The sequence below is a fragment of the Chiloscyllium plagiosum genome, chromosome 17 (assembly GCF_004010195.1).
Source record: "Chiloscyllium plagiosum isolate BGI_BamShark_2017 chromosome 17, ASM401019v2, whole genome shotgun sequence".
Lineage (NCBI taxonomy): Eukaryota > Metazoa > Chordata > Chondrichthyes > Orectolobiformes > Hemiscylliidae > Chiloscyllium > Chiloscyllium plagiosum.
Window position 1 is genome coordinate 29,864,135 of NC_057726.1, and position 19,156 is coordinate 29,883,290.

The 19,156-nt window shown below is 41.3% G+C and overlaps 1 protein-coding gene across 1 annotated transcript in view; it reads left to right on the plus strand.

The window, feature by feature from the left end:
* Positions 1-5,895: 5,895 nt before the first annotated feature.
* The window catches only part of spg7 (SPG7 matrix AAA peptidase subunit, paraplegin), a 46,678-nt gene continuing 33,417 nt past the window's right edge, over positions 5,896-19,156 (plus strand). Inside the window, exons 1-5 of the mRNA XM_043707518.1 lie at positions 5,896-5,971; positions 13,912-14,037; positions 14,116-14,211; positions 16,300-16,541; positions 18,542-18,681. Of these exons, the coding sequence (XP_043563453.1) occupies positions 5,896-5,971; positions 13,912-14,037; positions 14,116-14,211; positions 16,300-16,541; positions 18,542-18,681 (680 nt within the window). The remainder of the gene's footprint in view (positions 5,972-13,911; positions 14,038-14,115; positions 14,212-16,299; positions 16,542-18,541; positions 18,682-19,156) is intronic.

Consider the following 19,156-nt stretch of genomic DNA (forward strand, 5'->3'; position numbering starts at 1 on the left):
CCTATAACTGCCAACCATCACATCCCCTTGCTCTTGTAAATTCCTCATTGCCTTCCACACACCAAACAATATCAACAATGTAAAACATAAGAGCAGAAGTAAGTCATTCAGCAATCAAGTCTGCTCATAGAGATCTGCAGCACAGGCCCTTCAGTCCATCAGGTTCATGCTGGTCAAAAACAATGATCTTACTATTCTAATCCCCGAGATCAGGATTCATATGCTCACATTCAACTCCACTTTCGTCTTTTCCCCACAGCCCTTGGTTCTCTAAAAATCTGTCTACCTCAGCCTTGAATATACTTAACAGCTTCCAACAGCTCTGCAATAATCCTCTCACTTTTCTGGAACAATTCCACAAAAGAATTTGGTGTTTCATTTGCATTTAATGACTAAACCATAAAACTTTGAACTTATTCACAGGGTGGGGACCAACAACATCATTGTGGACATTTTGAAAAGTGCAATATGGAGGGATAACGTTTTTATTCATTTGTGGATGTGGGTGATGCTGACACTTAATTGCTGTTGAGAAGGCAGGGGGTGAGTTGCATTCTTGAACTGCTGCAGTCGTATGCTGTATGTAAACCCACAATGCCATTAGGGAGGGAATTCCAGGGTTTTGACCAAGCATCACTGAAGGGATGGCGATATATTTCCAAGTCAGGATAGTGAGTGACTTGGAGAGAATTTGCAGGTGCCTGTGTTCCCATGTATCTGCTGCTCTTGTCCTTTTTAGATGGAAGTGGTTGTGGATTGTGGGAAGGTGCTAAGGATCTTTGATGAATGGCTGTAGTGCACCTTGTGGATGGTACACACTGCTGCTACTGAGCATTAGTGGTGGGTAAGGTGTATGTTTGTGGAAATGGTGCCAATAAGCTGTTTTGTCCTTTTCTCGTGTTGTTGCAGCTGCACTCATCCAGGTTAGTGGGGAATATTCCACCAAATTCTCTGCTTGTGCCTTGTAGAGTGTGGACAGGCTTTGGGGAGTTCAGAAGTGAGTTACTCACTGCAGTATTCCTAGCCTCTGGCCTGTCCTTGTAGCCACTGTATTTATATGGTGAGTCTAGTTGAGTTTCTGGTCAACGATTACGCTCAGGATGTTGATAGTGATGGTAACACCCTAGATGTCAAAGGACAGTGGTTAGATTGTCTCTTATTGGAGATTGACATTGCCTGGCAATTGTGTGGCATGAATGTTACTTGTCACCTTTCATTCCAAGCCTGGATACTGTCCAGGTCTTATTGCATTCAGACATGGACTGTTTCAGTAACTGAGGAGTTGCAAATAGTGCTGAACAAAAATGGCATGAACAAATTAGTGTACAATATAATTACAAAATTCTTTGTGTGTTTTGTATAAATATATTTACTGACAACAAATAGAAATAGCATTAGGAAGAACTTTTGATGGTAAATTAATTGCCTCTTAAAACTGGGGAGTTATCTTGAGGTCTACAACATATTATCATTATTGAAATAACTCCACAGAGGCTGGTATCCCGTCACCAAGTCTCTCTTTATTTACACATGGAGAATCTCTAACACTGATCCAGCTTCCCCATAACCAGCTCTGAGTGAACAGGACCTCTGACACTCCTGTTTATATCTGACAGACAGGGCTCCCAATCAGGGAACTCATTCAATGAGGTCCACCGGCTGACCTCTTTACAAGTCAAGATTTCCTTCATCAGGAATCTTTTGCCCGAAACGTCAATTTTCCTGCTCCTCGGATGCTGCCTGACCTGCTGTGCTTTTCCAGCACCACTCTAATCTTGACTCAAATCTCCAGCATCTGCAGTACCCACTTCTGGCCTCATTACAATCACTACAATTATTTGGGACCATGGGCAGCAGTTCAAGAAGGCAACTTGCCCCCTACCTTCTCAACAGCAGTTAGGAGTGGATAATAAGTGTAAGCATCACCCACATCCACGACTGAATAAAAAGGTTATCCCTTCATATTGCACTTTTCAAAATGTCCACAATGATGTGGTTGGTCCCCACCCTGTGAATGAGTTCAAAGTTTTATGGTTCATGGAATTTTGATTTTTAGTTCTATGAATATATTGTCGTTCCTTCGGTGTCACTGGACTTGAACTCCCTACCTAATGGCAATTTGGGTTTAGTTACGCTATTTACTCCACACACTGCATCCGAAAGGCTAAGAGCATTGTGGAAGACCCCACACGCTCCTCACTCAAACTCTTCTCCCTCCTGCCATCTGGCAGAAGATATTAGACCACATGGTCTCTCACGGTCAGACTGTGCAACAGTTTCTTCCCTCAAGCCATCAGGCTCGTTAACACACTATAATTTGACTCTTTCCCATCTGAAATTCTTTTGTATTGCTGCTAGAAAAATGTCTATTATCCATCTTTTTTTTGTTATACTGCAACTTGCATATTTTACACTTCTTGTGCACTTTATGCCGTGTACGGATGTGTAGTTTGTGCTATTCGTGTAGCACCCTCGGTATTAGAGGAACGCTGTCTCATTTTTACTCTGTCAGTTGTATATGGTAGAAATGATGAATAAAAGCTACTTTCTCTACTATGTGGACTCCACAGGTTCAAGAAGGAAGCATTTCACCATCGTGAAGGGCAGCTAGGGATGGGCAATAATTGCTGGCACAGCCAGTGATGCCCATAATCCTTTGAATTAATGAAAGGTTGACTTCTGTCTACTGCTTGTGAGGTAAAAGAATCAGGAATATACAGAAAACCTAGCTTAAATGCTTTGGCGAGATGTTGAGTTGTAGATGTAGAGACTGTGGTGGGATTTGGAGGCAGGTATTTTAAATTTAATGTTTTGGAGATCTGGCATCCATGTATGTTAAGGACAGGACAGTGAGCAAGTACAACAAATCAAGAAAACAAAAAAAAACCCATCTCGCTGTCACAGACCATAGTTATAGTAATATATGATGTGAATAGTATGTCATGGTCTACAGACAATTTGGTAGCACCTACTGATGTTGGGCTGTCTTGTATAACTATGATGTGGAGGTGCCGGTGTTGGATTGGGTTGGACAAGGTTAAAAATCCCACAATGCCAAGTTATAGTGCAACAGGTTTATTTTGAAGTACAGGCTTTCGGAGCGCTGCTCCTTCATCAGGTAGCTAGTGGCGCAGGATCTTAGGACACAGAATTTATAGTAAAAGATCAAAGTGTCATACAACTAATGCACTGTATTGAACAAACCTAGATTGCTGTTAAGTCTTTAATCACTTAGAATGGGTTGCTGGTTTCGATTAATTAATATGTAAATCCCAGAACTGCTTTCAAGTCACAGTTCTGAGATATCTTAAGGTTTTATTTTAAAATGTGACATCCCATGTCAAACAATGCATTAAAGGTATGAGGTTAGAGTCTGTCTGTACTCCAACCTTGAGTCAGACTGGTCCTATTTCCAAAGGAGGAATTTATAAAATGTCACATGGACTTACTGCCTATAGATTGTGCTTTTCGACAAAATATGCACGTTCACTCTATAAACTTATGTGGATGTGCATGAGTGTGATGGAGTACATATGTGTGTGTGTGTGTGTATGAGAGAGGTTAAGCGTGAGTGTGATCATGTGTAAGAGTGTGCGCGAGTGTATCGTATGATGGGGTCACCCGTCATCTGACATGATCCCAAGATTCCAGTTGAGGTCATTCTCAAGGGTAATGAATTTGGCCATTCGCCTCTACTTAGCGACTCTGTTGTTGTGTATCCCAAAGTCCACCTTGGAGGATGGTCACCCGAAGATCTGAGGTCGAATGTCCTTGATCGCTGAAATATCCCCAACTGGGAGAGACCATCCCTGTCTGGCGATTGTTACATCATGTTCATTCATCCATTGTTGTGGCATCTGCTTGGTCTTGTCAATATACCATGCCTCGGGCATCCTTACCTGTAGGGTATGAGGTAGATAGTGTTGGCTGAGTCACATGAGTATCTGCTGTATACACGATGAGTGGTGTCCCCACGTGTAATGGTAGTATCCATGTTGACACTCTGACAGCTTGCAGTGGTTGCCACGACAGGCTTGTACGATGTTGTGGTGGATGTTGTCCTGAAGGCTGGGCAATTTGCTGTGAACAATCATCTGTCTAAAGTTAGGTTGTTTAAAGGCAAGAAGTGGAGGTGTAGGGAAGAACTTGTCGAGGTGCTCATCCTCATCGATAATGTGTTGCAAGCAGCGAAGAAAATGGTGTAGATTCTCCACTCCCAGGAAGTACTGGACAACGTAGGGTACCCTATCCCATGTCTGTCTCCTGAGGAGGTCATTACGGTTTCTTGCTGTGGCACGTTGGAATTGGTGAACAATGAGTTGTTCGCCACCCTAAACATATTAAAACAGCCATCCCCTATGGACAAATCCTACGCATAAAACAAGAAAAGCCCAACCCGCCAATTGCCATCCCATCAGTGAACTCTTGATCATCAGTAAAGTGATAGAAAGTGTCCTTAATGGTGCTGTCAAGCAACACTTGTTTAGCAATACCTACTCAGTGATGCTCAGTTAATGTTCCACCAGACCAATTCAACATCCTGGCCTCATTACAGCTTAGGTTCCATCACAGACAAAAGAGCAGACTTCCTTAGGGGAGGAGAGAGTGAATGCCCTGACATGAAGGTCACGTTTGACTAAGTATGATATCAAGGAGTCCTAGCAAAACTAATCAAAGAGAATGAGGATGACAATCCTCCCCAAGTTGGAGTTGTACTGAGCGTAAAGGAAGATTGTTCTGAGGAAGAGTCACCAGACCTGAAACGTTAACTCTTATTTCTCTTCACCAATGCTGCTAGACCTGCTGAGCTTTCCCAGCAATTTCTGTTTTTGTTTCTGATTTGCAGCATCTGCAGCTCTTTTGGTTTTATTAAGATTGTTATTGTTGGCTGTGAATCATTTGAGCTGTAGAACATCTCTGCAAGAGTTCCTCAATCATGTCTGAGACTCCACCATCTTCAGCTGCTCACTTAATGACCCTTTCCCCATTGTAAAGTCAGAAAAAGGATGTTTGTTGATTGTATTGTTCACCACTCCTCAGATGCTGAAACAGTCTGTTTCCAAATGCTGCACATTGTACAACAACATTCACGACTCTTTAGATGTTGAAGGATTCCATGTCCACACGTTGTTGCATTTGGACAATATGTTTGTCTGACAAGTTGCATTTATGCCATGTAAATGCCAGCCTGTGATCAAAAATCCTGGACTCCCTTCCTAACAGCACTGAGTGTCTCTATACCCCAAAGACTGCAACGATTCAAGAAGGCAGCTGACCACCATCGACAATGTGGCAATTAATAATGGGTAGTAAATGCTGGCCTAGCCAGCAATGCCATGTAGCATGAACAAATAAAAAGTGTTGCCCTCTTGTCATTACACTGCAAGATGAATTCATCATTTAATACTGTTGTACTTTGCATGATGTTGTCGTCATAAGTTATTTGATTCCAGTGAAAACTGCTGGTTTTTTTGTTTGCTGTGCCCCATTGCCACTGCAAATCCTTAGTGAACATTGTAGAAATTCACACGCTGACAAATTAGGTACAACGTTTTATTATCATTCCAAAGAAGTGTCGCTGGACCCAAAACCTTAACTCTGATTTCTCTCCACAAATGCTGCCAGACTTGCTAAGTTTTTCCAGCAATTCCTGTTTTTGTTTCTCCTATATGATAATTAATGTATTCAACAAATCATTGCACTACCTTCACCATCTATTTGTGGCCATATCTCTGTTACAGCTCTCAACTTACCAGATTCCACCACACTTTTGGCAATGTACTGATAACAATGTACTTAATTTCAGGCAATTAGTTGAGTCTTTCTCTTGTTAGCTTCAGTCTGATGTGGCAAACTGTATCTTGCAGGCACATTGGATTCTGATCATGGTCTGCAATGGCTTCTTCTGTTGTCTTCCAATATCCAGTGGCCAACCTAAATAAATATGTTACTACTGTCACAGACTTCATCAGTAAGTGTGTAGAATCTGAATAATCCTCAACCACAAAACAAGAATGAACCAGAAGATCTACTCCCTACTGAAGTCCAGTCTGAGGCATTCAAGTCAGGGGACCCAGACCTATACAGGAAATCCCGGTATGATCTTCAAGAAGCCATCAGGGATGCCAAGAGACAATACCAGACTAAACTAGAGTCCCAGACTAACTACACAAACACATATTTACTGTGGCAAGGCTTGTACAATATAACAGACTGCAAAGTGACGTTGAGTAGAATTGCTGACAATTAATCTTTCCCCAGTGAGCTCAATGCATCTGTGCTTGTTTTGAACAGAAAGTCAGTGAAATGATGTCACCTACCCGACAGCAACCGCTGCACCTGTACTCACTTTCATTGCCACAGACAACAAATCGGTCTTTTCAAGGATGAACCAATGGAAAGCGACTAGCATGTTTGGAGTCCCTGACTGTGCATTCAGATCTGCCAGACCAGCTGGCCCTACACTCATCCCTGGAACACCTGAATAACAAGGAAACCTATGTCAGACTCCTATTTGTTGAATTTGCCTCCACTTTCAATGGAATAATTTCAAAACTCGTCTCCAAACTTCAAGACATAGGACCCCATACACACATGCAGAACCTTGCCTTCCTGACCCGCAGACTACAGTCAATAAGGAGAGGCAACAACACCACCTCAATACTGATGCTCTGCAAGGCCACGTACACAGTCCCTTGCTATCGCATGGCTGTGTAGCTAAATTCTGCTTTAACTCCATTTACAAATTTGCTGATGCCACCGTAGTTGGTTGGATCTCAAACAATTTTTTAGATTAGATTAGATTACTTACAGTGTGGAAACAGGCCCTTTGGCCCAACAGGTCCACACTGACCCTCCGAAAAGTAACTCACCCAGACCCATTCCCCTACATTTACCCCTTCACCTAACACTACAGGCAATTTAGCATGGTGTTTTAAAAAATTCTCAAGGTCAGGTTCGTAGGAGAGTAGTCTGACACAGAACAAACGACCAAGAGGCGAGTCTGCTAGAATATGCTTCAGCTTTTTATTCCCCGCAGCGTCGCCACAACCAGGTACAACGGGTCCAACGGGTCTGGCTTATACTCACTCTACATGTTACCGGAACTGGGAGCCGTCAGTTCTCGTAGAGCGGTTGCCAACAACCCACGCTCGGCGGTTAAACGTAACCCCGGAGCAGACTCACCGAACTGGAGACTTTTCCAGCTGATATACTCTTTTCCAGATATAAACATTCATGTGAACAGCAGAGCAAGGCTAAAAAACACATTCCATTCTGGTTACATACAGATAAGAAGATTCACACGGGGAGGTGTGTAATAAGATTCACACAGGACTAAGCAACACCTCCATTCCGGTTAGATTCACACATGTATTGGGACATAATTTTTAACCGTTTCACCACATTCCACTGCTTGGAATTTTACACCACACATGGCCAATTCACCTAACCTGCACATTTTTGGACTGTGGGAGGAAACCAGAGCACCCAGAGGAAACCCATGCAGACACTGGGAGAATGTGTAAACTCCACACAGTCAGTTGCCTGAGGCGGGAATTGAACCCAGGTCTCTGGCGCTGTGAGGCAGCAGTGCTAACCACTGTGCCACCGTGCCGCCCAATGATGAGACAGAATCTCGGAAGGAGGCAGGCAGCTTAGTGGCATGGTGTAAAGACAACAATGTCTCTCTCAATATTAGCAAAATAAAGAACCTGGTCAGCAACTTCGGGAAGCAAAGTAGAGGATACACCACTGTCTGTATCAATGGTGCAGAGGTGGAGGCTCAAGAGCTTCAAATTCCTAGGAGTAAAGGTCATCAATGATCCATCCTGGTCCACCTTCATCAATGCTACAGTCAAGAAAGCACACCAACTCCTCTACTTCCTCAGAAGGCTCAGGAAATTTGGCATGTCGATGATGACTGTACAATTTTTACAATGCACCATAGAAAGTATCTATCTTGATAGATCACAGTTAGTGTGGCAAGTGTTCTGCCCAAGACCACAAGAAGTTACCAGGAGTTGTGAATGTAGCCAGATCCATTATGAAAACTAGCCTTCCTTCCATTGATTCTGTATACTTTTCCTGCTGGCCGAGAAAAGCGCCAACATAATCAAAGCCCCCTCCCACCTCTGTATATTCTCTGTCACCCTCGTCCATTCGGACTTGAGAGAAATCAGGAGGGCACAAAGGGGACATGAGATAGCTTTGGCAAATACAGTTAAGTAGAATCCAAAGGATTTTTACAAATACATTTATGGACAAAAGGGTAACTAGGCAGAGAATAGGGCCTCTCAAAGATCAGCAAGGCGGTCTTTGTGTGGAGTCCCAGAAAATGGGGCAAGGTACTAAACGAGTATTTTGCATCAGTATTTACTGTGGAAAAGGACATGGAAGCTATACACTGTAGGGAAATAGATGGTGACATATTGAAAAATGTCCATATTACAGAGGAGGAAGTGCTGGAGTCTTGAAATGCATAAAAGTGGATAAATCCCCAGGACCTGATCAGGTGTACTGTAGAACTCTGTGGGAAGCTAGAGAAGTGATTGCTGGGTCCCTTGCTGAGATATTTGTATCATCGATAATCTCAGGTGAAGTGCCAAAAGACTGGAGGTTGGCTAACATGATGCCGCTGTTTCAGAAAAATGGTAAGGATAAGCCAGGGAACTATAGACCAGTGAGCCTGATATTGATGGTGGCCAAGTTGTTGGTGGAAATCCTGAGGGATAGGATGTATATGTATTTGGAAAGGCAAGGACTGATTAGGGAGAGTCAGCATGGCTTTGTGTGTGGGAAATCATGTCTCATGAACTTGATTGAGTTTTTTTGAAGAAGTAACAAAGAGGATTGATGAGGGCAGAATGGTGACGTGATCTATATGGACTTCATTGAGATACTCGACAAGGTTCCCCATGGCAGACTGGTTAGCAAGGTTAGATCTCACTGAATACAGGGAGAACTAGCCATTTGGATACAGAACTGGCTCAAAGGTAGAAGACAGGGTGGTGGTGGAGGGTTGTTTTTCGGACTGGAGGCCTGTGACCAGTGGACTGCCACAAGGATCGGTGCTGTGTCCACTACTTTTCATCATTTATATAAATGATTTGGATGTGTGCATAAGAGGAACAGTTAGTAAGTTTGCAGATGTCACCAAAATTGGAGGCGCAGTGGATATTGAAGAAGGTTATCTCCGATTAGACCGGAATCTTGATCAGATGGGCCAATGGGTGAGAAGTGGCATGTGGAGTTTAATTTAGATAAATGCGGGAAAGCAAATCTTATACACCTTAATGGTAGGGTCCTTGGGAGTGTTGCTGAATAAAGAGACCTTGGAGTGCAGGTTCATAGCTCCTTGAAAATGGTGTCGCAGGTAGATAGATTAGTGAAGAAGGCGTTTGGTATGCTTCCCTTTATTGGTCAGAGTATTGAGTACTGGGTTTGGGAGGTCATGTTGCGGCTGTACAGGACATTGGTTAGGCCGCTGTTGGAATATTGCTTGAAATTCTGATCTCCTTCCTATCGGAAAGATGTTGTGAAACTTGAACGGGTTCAGAAACGATTTACAAGGATGTTGCCAGGGTTGGAGGATTTGAGCTATAGGGAGAAGTTGAATAGGCTGGGGCTGTTTTCCCTGGATCATTGGGGGTTGAGGGGGTGACCTTTATAGAGGTTTACAAAATTATGAGGAGCGTGGATAGGATACATAGAAAGTCTTTTCCCTGGGATGGATGTTCATCATTTGTATAAATGCTTTAGATAAGACTTTAGATCACCTCGCCTTCTGAATGAGTACAAGCCAAACTATTCACCATTTCCTTAAGAGAAAATCCTTCCATAGCCAGAATCAACCAAGTCAATCTTCTTTGGACTCTTCCCAAGGCCAGTATATAGAGTCATAGAGATGTACAGAATGGAAACAGACCCTTCGGTCCAACTTGTTCATGCCGACCAGATATCCCAACCCAATTTAGTCCCACCTGCCAGCACCTGGCCCATATCCCTCCAAACCCTTCCTCGCAGCCAAAATCCCCCACATAAGGCAACATCTTGGTAAACCTTTTTCTATATCCTCTCCAAAGCATTCACATCCCTCTGGTACAGTGGTGACCAGAACTATATGCAATATTATGTGTAGCCTAACTAAAGTTCTATAAAGCTGCAGCATAACTTGTCTATCCTGATATCAATGCCCCTTCCAATGCAGGAAAGCACACCATAGGCAATTTTACTACCTTATCTACCTGTGCTGCCACCTTTCAGTGATCTGTGGACCTGTACATCCAGATCTCTCTGCATATCAATATTCCTAAGGGTTCTGCCAGTCACTGTATAATTTCCTTCTGTACCTGACCTTCCATAATGCATTACTTCACATTTGTCTGGATTAAACTCAACATACTATTTTTCTGCCCATGCCTCTAACTGATCTATATACTGCTGTATCCTCTGACAACTCCCCTTACTATCCGCAACTCTACCAATCTTTGTATCATCTACAAACTTACTAATTAGACCAGCAACATTTTTCTCCAGATCATTTATGTAGATCACAAATAACAGAGATCCCAGCACTGGTCCCTGTGGAACACCACTAGTTACAGTTCTCCATTCTGAAAAGCATCCTTCCATAGTCACCCTCTGTCCTATGACCGAGCCAGTTCTGTATCCATCTTGCCAGGTCACCTGATGATCTGTGACTTCATCTTTGTATCAGTCTGCCATGAGGGACCTTGTCAAAGGCTTTGCTGAAGTCCATGTGGACAGCATCAAGCACTTTTTCCTCAATTATCTTCGTCACCTCAGCAAAAAACTCGATCAAGTTAGTGAGGCACGACCTCCCCCAGACAAAACCATGCTGTTTACGCTAATCAGTCCATTTGCTTATAAATGCTTATAGAGCTTGTCCCTGACCATCTTTTCCAATAATTTCCCAATCACTGATGTGTGAGGCCTACAGGCCTGTTATTTCCTGGATTATCCCTGTTACCCTTCTTAAACAATGGAACAATAGCTAATCTCCAATCCTCTAGGACCTCACCTTTTGGCCAAGGAGGATACAAAGGTGTCCGTCTATGCTGCAGCAATTTGTTCTCTTGCCTCTCTCAATATTCTGCGATAGACCCTATCAGGACCCAGGGATTTATCTGTCTTAATATTTTTTAATATGCAGAACACTCTCTTCCTTTTTAATAGCAATTTGGCTTAGAAATTTGACGCTTCCTTCCCTGAGATCACCCTCCACCAACTCATTCACTTTGAAAGCTGATATGAAGTCTTTGTTTAAGACCTCATCTGGCTCCACACATACATTCCCTCCTTTGTCATTGAATGGGTCAATATTTTCCCTGGCTATCCTCTTGCTTTTTACATATGTTTTAAAAGCCTTGGGCTTCTCCTTAATACTGTTTGCTAATGACTTTTCATGACCCCTTTTTAGCCTTTCTAATTCCTTGCTTAAATTGTTTCCTAATATACTTCAAGGGCTTTATCAATTCCCATCCTCCTAAACCTTGTGTATGCTTCCTTTTTCTTTTTGATCAAGGTCATAACATCCCTGGTCATCCAAGGTTCACGTAACTTGGCTTACCTATCCTTAAATTTCACAGGCACGTGCAACTCCTGAACTCTTACCAACTGCCATCAGAACACACTCTCGTTCTGCCTAATATTGTTGTAGTTCACCAGTTTAACATCTCCCCTGAGGACTGCTGTTATCCCTATCCATGAGTAGCTTAAATCTCATGATATTATGGTCACTACACCCGAAAAGCTCCACCAATGAAACTTCATTCACCTGCCCGGGTTCATTTCCCAAAACTAGGTCCACTATACCTCTTTCCCTGGTTGGACTGATTAAATGCTGTGTCAGGAAACTCTCCTCTACAAATTCTGCTCTATCCAAGCCCCTAGCACAAAGTGAGTCACGGTCAATAGAGGGGATGTTAAAATTATCCACCACAACAATCCTGCTGTTTTTACTTTTTTCTAAAATCTGCCACATATTCTGTCCTTTATCTCCCAATGGCTGTTGGGAGGCACAATCTCCCAGCATTGTGATTTCAAATTTCCTATTCCTTAGTTCTAACTATACAGCCTTGCTGCTCAGGTCATCTGATGTATCCTCCCTTGGTACAGATGTGAGATACTCCTTTACCAGTAATGTAACTCCCCCACCCTTTTTACATTCCCTTCTATCACCCCTGAAACATGTAGATCCCGGTACAGTCAGGTGCTAGTCCTGTCCCTCTATCAGGAGAAAGTGAGGACTGCAGATGCTGGAGATCAGAGTCAAAGAGTGTGGTGCTGGAAAAGCACAGCTGGTCAGGCAGCATCTGTGGAGCAGGAGAGTTGACATGTCGGGCATAAGCTCTTCATCAGGAATGTGGCTTGGGGGCCAAGGGAGCTTAGAGATAAATGGGAGAGGGGTGGGGCTGGGGTAAGGTAGCTGGGAATGTGATATATAGGTAGGTGAAGGTGGAGTCAAAGTGATAGGTCAGAGAGGAGGGTGGAGCAGATAGGTGGGAAGGAAGATGGACAGATAGGACCGATCAAGAGGGTGGTGCTGAGTTGGAAGGTTGGGACTGGGATAAAGTGGGGGGAGGGGAAATGGGGAAACTGGTGAAATCCACATTGATCCCATGTGGTTGAAGTGTCCCAAGACAGAAGTTGAGGCATTCTACCTCCAGGAGTTGTGGTTAGGGTTTGGTGATGGAGGCAGCCCAGGACCTGCATGTCCTTAATGGAGGGGGAGTTAGTGTTCGGCTACAGATGGGTTTGGTTGGTGTGGGTGTCCCAGAGACATTTTTTTGAAATGATCTGCAAGTTGGCGTCCTGTCTCACTCCTGGACTTAAGTCTGGAATGTCAACTCTCCTCCTTGGATGCTGCCTGACAGGCTGTGCTTTTCCAGCACCACGCTCTTTGACTCTGTCCCTCTTTCAGCTAAGTCTCCATAATCGCAACAATGTCCAGGATTCCTTTCACGCCCACTCCCAGAATACAAAACAAGCGATGTTTCAGCACTCTCTGGTGGGATGACCCTGCCCAGCTCCCTGACTTTATCCTCGTTACTCTACATTTCACTGTAGCTAATTCACCTAACCATCACATGCCTGCTCAGTAAGGCAGAATTTAGCATGGCCTAAATGTGTGTGTCCTATTAAATTCCTAAAATCGACCTAACGTGTATAGCTTTGGACTGTGGAAAGAAGCCGGAGCACCCAGAGAAAACCCACACAGACATGGCGAGAGTATGCAAACTCTTAATAGTCACCCAAGACTAGAATCGAATCCTGTTCCCTGGCGCTATGAGGCAGCAGTGCCAGCCACTGTGCTGCCCTGCAATCTTAATTATCTGTTCACAATTTATTATTAAGACACATTGTTTCTTTGTTTTAGCTAGAGTAATACAATCTGTCAGTATTATTTGTCCATCTGTTGAAGCATATAGGAGAATATAAGGTGCATCATTTGCATTGGGAAGGTGATGGCCTAATGGTATTATTGCTAGACTATTGATCTGAAGATTCTGGTAATGTTCTGGGGACCTGGGTTTGAATCCCAAGATGGTGGAATTGCAATTCAATAAAAATATGAAGTAACGAATCTAATGATGGCCATGAAAGCTTTGTAAATTGTCAGGAAAGCCCATCTGGTTCATTAATGGCCTGTAGTGAAGGAAACTGTCATCCTTACCTGGTCTGGCTTACCTGTGACTCCAGATCCAAAATGGAATTTTTACTTTTACAAATTCGTGCCACTTTTACCAGCTCTTGGAGCTCAGATGTACTGTTTCCTGTAAAGGCAGTGTATTTTTGCCATGGGCTGAGATCAGAATCCTGGCTACATTTTTGTATACACTCCAACAGGAATTACTTGAGCTGATAGTTGAAAACTTCATTTGTTTTGAGTTTATTATTGCTTATTTTCACAGAGCTTGTTATTTCGTCCATTAAGCATTCAGTTCCAGGAATTTAATAGGACGCACATTTTTAGGCAATTGAAACAAAACCCAAAAAAGTTCTGCCAGTTAATAGGTGAGTGAGAAAGATGTTCAGATTCAATTTATGCATGGTGACATTGTTTTACTTGATTTAAAAAGTTTTGTTTCATAGGTGGCATATACCATTTCAGCACATCAAAACCACATCAAAATCAACATAAAAAACAGAATGAAGGATCCAAAGGGAAAAGCCCTGAAGAAGATGAAGGTAAATTAATCTCTGGTTTAATTAGATATTAGTAACATAAACTAAATCTCTAGCATGCTTAATCAAAAAGTGCAAGCAAAGCTGATCCCACATCAGAGGTGTAGAAGTGATGCAAAGGATAATGAGCAAAATGGGTTTTGAGAAGCATTTTTAAGGAAATAATGGTTTGGGAGGGAAAAGTAAGTCTTGCTTTCATACTTTACCTTTCATGATACTAGAGCAAACACAACACTTTCATTATTTATAATGTAGGATTACAGAGGTGTAAAGTTCCAGACTGGTAGAACCTGGGCAGCTGAAGTCTCTACTTCCATTGGTGGCATTGAGAGAGAGGGGTGGGCCAGAATCAGGTAGTATGTTTAAGGGAGAGGGTTTAACGAATATAGAGCTGAAAGTGATAGCAAAAGTAGTGTGCAAGGCAGTTAAGAGAGAACAAGAATTTTTAGTTCAATAAATTATAAGGCTCTGAGTTAGAGTAGATTAGCAAGGGTAGAGGTGATGCATCTATGGGATGATGAGCATCTTAAAAACTGAAGTAAATCAAAGACAAAAAGTCACCAGACTCAAAACATTAACTCTGCTTTCATCCTACGGATGCTGCCAGACCTGCTGAGTCTCTAGCAGTTTGTTTTTATATCAGAAAGGCTGATACGTTACTACTGGAATTCAACTCATTGGAATTGAGAAGAATGAGAAGTGATCTCATCGAAGCATGTAGGATTCTTAAAAGATTGACAGAGTAAATGCTGAGAGAGTGTCCAGGACCAGAGAGCATAGTCTCAGAAGAAATGTGCATCAATTTAAAACTGAGATGGGGAGCAATTTCTTCTCCCTAATTTCGAGAGTCTTTGCAACTCCTTGTCACAGAGAACCGTGGAGACAGAGTCCTTGTGTCTATTTAAGGCTGAGATCATTTCTTGATTGTTAGGAGTATCAAAAGATACAGGGAGAGGGCAGGAAAGTATACGTGAAGAATGTTGGATCAGCCATGATCCTGTTGAATGATGGAGCAGACTCTAGGAGCGGAATAGTCTCCTGTTCCGTTTCCTTATAATCTTCATGGGTACAAGTTCTTTCCCGATCATTTGATTTGTTGGGCTTATTGCTTTTGAGTATGTATTAATCAGTAGTAACATCTGGATATCAAAAAATGAACAGTAAAACGTACAATTTATGGTAGAAAATCATTCACGGCAGAAATTATGTTGGGGTGCTGCGATTTTGAGCGCTGGTCAGGTTACCCGGAGATGTGGAGCTTGGGATGAGAAAGAAAAGAGGAAGCTCCTCTCGCCTTTTTCATTATTGTAATTGCATAATTTTAACAAATTGCTCAAAACACCGTTTGGGTAAATACTTTAAATACCCACACTTTCAAGATTTTTAACATTGGGTCTTATGCCTTGATATTTTCTATAGCTTTTATTCTTTCAGAATGTCTCCATTAATGCACAGTTCATTATCGTCAATGTTTCTGTTGTCCATCGTTTTGAGACATATAACATTTTTATTTTTATCTGATTTTTCTCAATTGAAAGGAGGTGTATAAAGTTATTTTCAATATTCCAAATTGGTTGGACCCGAGGACTGAATCTAATATATCCATTGTTTAATTTGTGGCTTAATGTATACATATTGAGTTGACATCTCTCTCAATTGCATTACAAACAGTTTGTTTTTAAACTTGCACTTTCACCTGTACACCTCCTTTTAGTTGTTTCTTTCATGTTTGCCTTGCCTTGCAGTACCTTGTTTAAATCGCTCAGGTTCTACAGCGAAAAGAGAAGTGTTTTCCTCACTAACTATTGATAGGTATATTTTCCTTCCACGTTTACTCAACTTATGTTTTACTTCATTCCCATATTGTTGTCATCCCCCACTCATTCCTAACATAAAAACTGTACCTTTTGCATTTTATGTTACCTTTTTAATTTCTTCTGTTTTCTGTGATGTAAATAATATAATCAATATTTTGCTGGTACAGAAAGCTGTTGGTGATTTGAACTTGAGAATGGGAAACAAGTTTGTCTTTTTGTATAACAAATTATTTTCCACTACATGATTATTTTGTCTCTTATTGCTTCCATACAGAAGAGAAAAAGCGGAGGGAGCGTGAAGATCAAATGTACAGGGAACGGCTAAGAACACTATTTATAATCGCTGTTATTATGAGCTTGTTGAATTCCATTAAGAGCAGTGGGGGAAATATTTCATGGAATGATTTTGTTCAGGAGATGTTGGCAAAGGGAGAAGTGGCCAGGGTGCAGGTTGTACCAGAGAGTGATGTGGTAGAAATCTACCTTCATCCAGGAGCAGTCGTATTTGGTCGACCGGTAAGATGCTTGCCTTTTTTTTTAAAATCCATCTTTTTGGGCATATTATGACATGCTTCCTTGGCTATTGCATCCTGAGGTGGGACTTGAACCTAAATCTTCTGGCCTTGAGGTGGGGTCACTGTCATTATGCCACAATGCCCCTAATAATGGACTGTGAGATAGTTAATATTGTGTCTACTGATTTAGCTAACCAGGTATAGATGCTTGCCTTGAGGGCGAAAAGTAAGTACAGGAGATGTTTGCTCAAGATGGTGAATATTTGAAATGCACTTTAAGTTTGCATGTCTAAATTGTTGCTCGCTACAACTGTTTGAACTGCTTTCATGTTAACCTTTAAAAGGTTGATGGTTTCCAATGTGCAAGTCTCATGCAGCCACTGGATTACACAGGAATAATTTAACACAATTTGTTAAATTTGGTTTAAAACTATACAAGTTAATCCCAGCGTTAGACTTTGGCAAATCCAGTGAGTTTGCTCCTTGATTATTGCTGACTGCATTAGATGTGTACTTTGGGAGTTTGTGTTTCCAGTCTTGCATTATGTGCAATTACACCTACTTTTATATTGGATTTGGTGGGATGCTCGAGCTACAAACCACAGCACAAATTATTAGGTGTACACTTTGCCATTGAAAAGACCTTATCTAATTTTAAGTGCATTTGAAGTGGTTTGTGTGTATTTCTAATGTTTGGATTTTTAAACTATCTACCTGAATTGTGACCAAAATCAAACTTTGTTTTTTCTTAAAAGCACTGGCATTTCATCTGCAACTGAACTCCCAGATATTGCGCCTTTATTTTGTGTAACATCTGCGTGAGAATATTTTACTGTGTAGAAAGACTCAATATGGGACCGATTTCGTTATTTAAATAATGAGATCCTTCCTTTTGCATAGGGTTATATGTTTGCAAGTCATTAGCAGTCTTTTGGCAAATAAAATTATTTATTGAGTTCAAGTTGAGCTTTGTAATTTAGTGTAGAATCACTCATATTAAAAATGTGAAATGGTTAATTGTTGTTACAATTGGAACTTCAATCAGCCTTCTCTTTACCAGATTCACCAAATGATTGATAAATTGTACATTCGTAGTTACATTTCCAGATTTGGGATCAAATTGTACCAACTATTTTCTTATATTAAGCATGGTGCACTGTTCATTTATAATAGTTGTCATGGTCACCTATAATTTTATTGGCATAGAAAGGAAATGGTGTTTTCACAACTTGAGTCTTGTGCTCACTTCTCTGAAGCTCAAGGCCAAGCTGATTTCCCCTCAAAGGTGCAGGATTAGGTGTGTGTTTCTCTATTCCCCCACCATAGCTGACTATTTTCCAATTTTTAAAAAATGTTTTGTAGTTTTAAAGAAGCTAGGGCAGAAATTATGACTGCTTTAGTTTATCTACACAATGAACCTGCTAATTAGTGAAACAACGTTTTAAATTTCTTCTGACCTTATAATTTAAATTCTGCTGAACACCATTTTGAGCTGAAGAAATCAGTTGACCCTACTGCTCGTCTATAACAGTCCGAGACACATTTTTGTGAAGTGTTATACGTGAGGAATTATGAAATGCCGAAAAAAACATTTACTTAAGGATGAAAAATTATTTCCTCCCTGTGGTATTTTTGCCAATTGACTTTGTTAAAATTGAAGGTATTTTTTGGTAAACTATTGAGATGTAGAAGATCTCTTAAAAACGTCTGATCTTATCCTCACCTGACTTTCATTAGGGATCACTGTACAGTGATTAGGACTGGAACCTTAAACCTTGTATTTTACTGCACTTGGATTTGTGCCTATGTCCTACATCCCTTGTGTTCATCCTCAGGGAATCTATGATTTACTTAGCTGCAGTCTGTGGTTTTAACAGATAATTAAAAAAGGATAAAGCTATAGGAAATAATGTTGGGCAGGGATAGGAAAGAATTAGATCATGATTGGTTTATTTATACTTGACAATGGAATTCAATTGTGCTTTGAATTTTTTTTTGTAGCGGTTAGCTTTGATGTATCGCATGCAGGTAGCAAATATCGATAAGTTTGAAGAGAAACTCCGAGCTGTTGAGAATGAGCTTGGGATTGATGGAAAAGACAGGATCCCAGTTTCCTACAAGCGCACAGGTTTCTTTGGAAAGTAAGTTGTTGTTTTATTATTGGGCAGGTTATCACAGCTTCAGGAATAAAATATTAACACGCAGAATTTAAGGGGAAATAATTGAACCTTAGGAACCATAGGCCAACTAGAATGGTGGTCCTTATGTTGAAGTAATGGAACATGTATTTCAGAAGAATGAAAGGACAAATTTTAACTAAGTCCTGGAATAGTATATGCCCAGCTCAAAAATTGAATCTAAATCAATTTGCAGATGGAAAAGTAATTTTTCTACTGGCAAGTTTGGAAAAGGGAATTAAAAGTCCAACTTTGACATCAGATCAATGAAAGTAATGAAAAATAGGTTCGAGATCTGACCCATTTCTATGTTCATAGTGATGTCTTAATGTCAGTGATCTTGATATTGACTTATACTTTGAGATTCCACAAGGCTTTTGCAAGGTCAAGTTACACTGTGTCATTTGCATACCAACTTGCACCTTAACAGGAAGAGGTG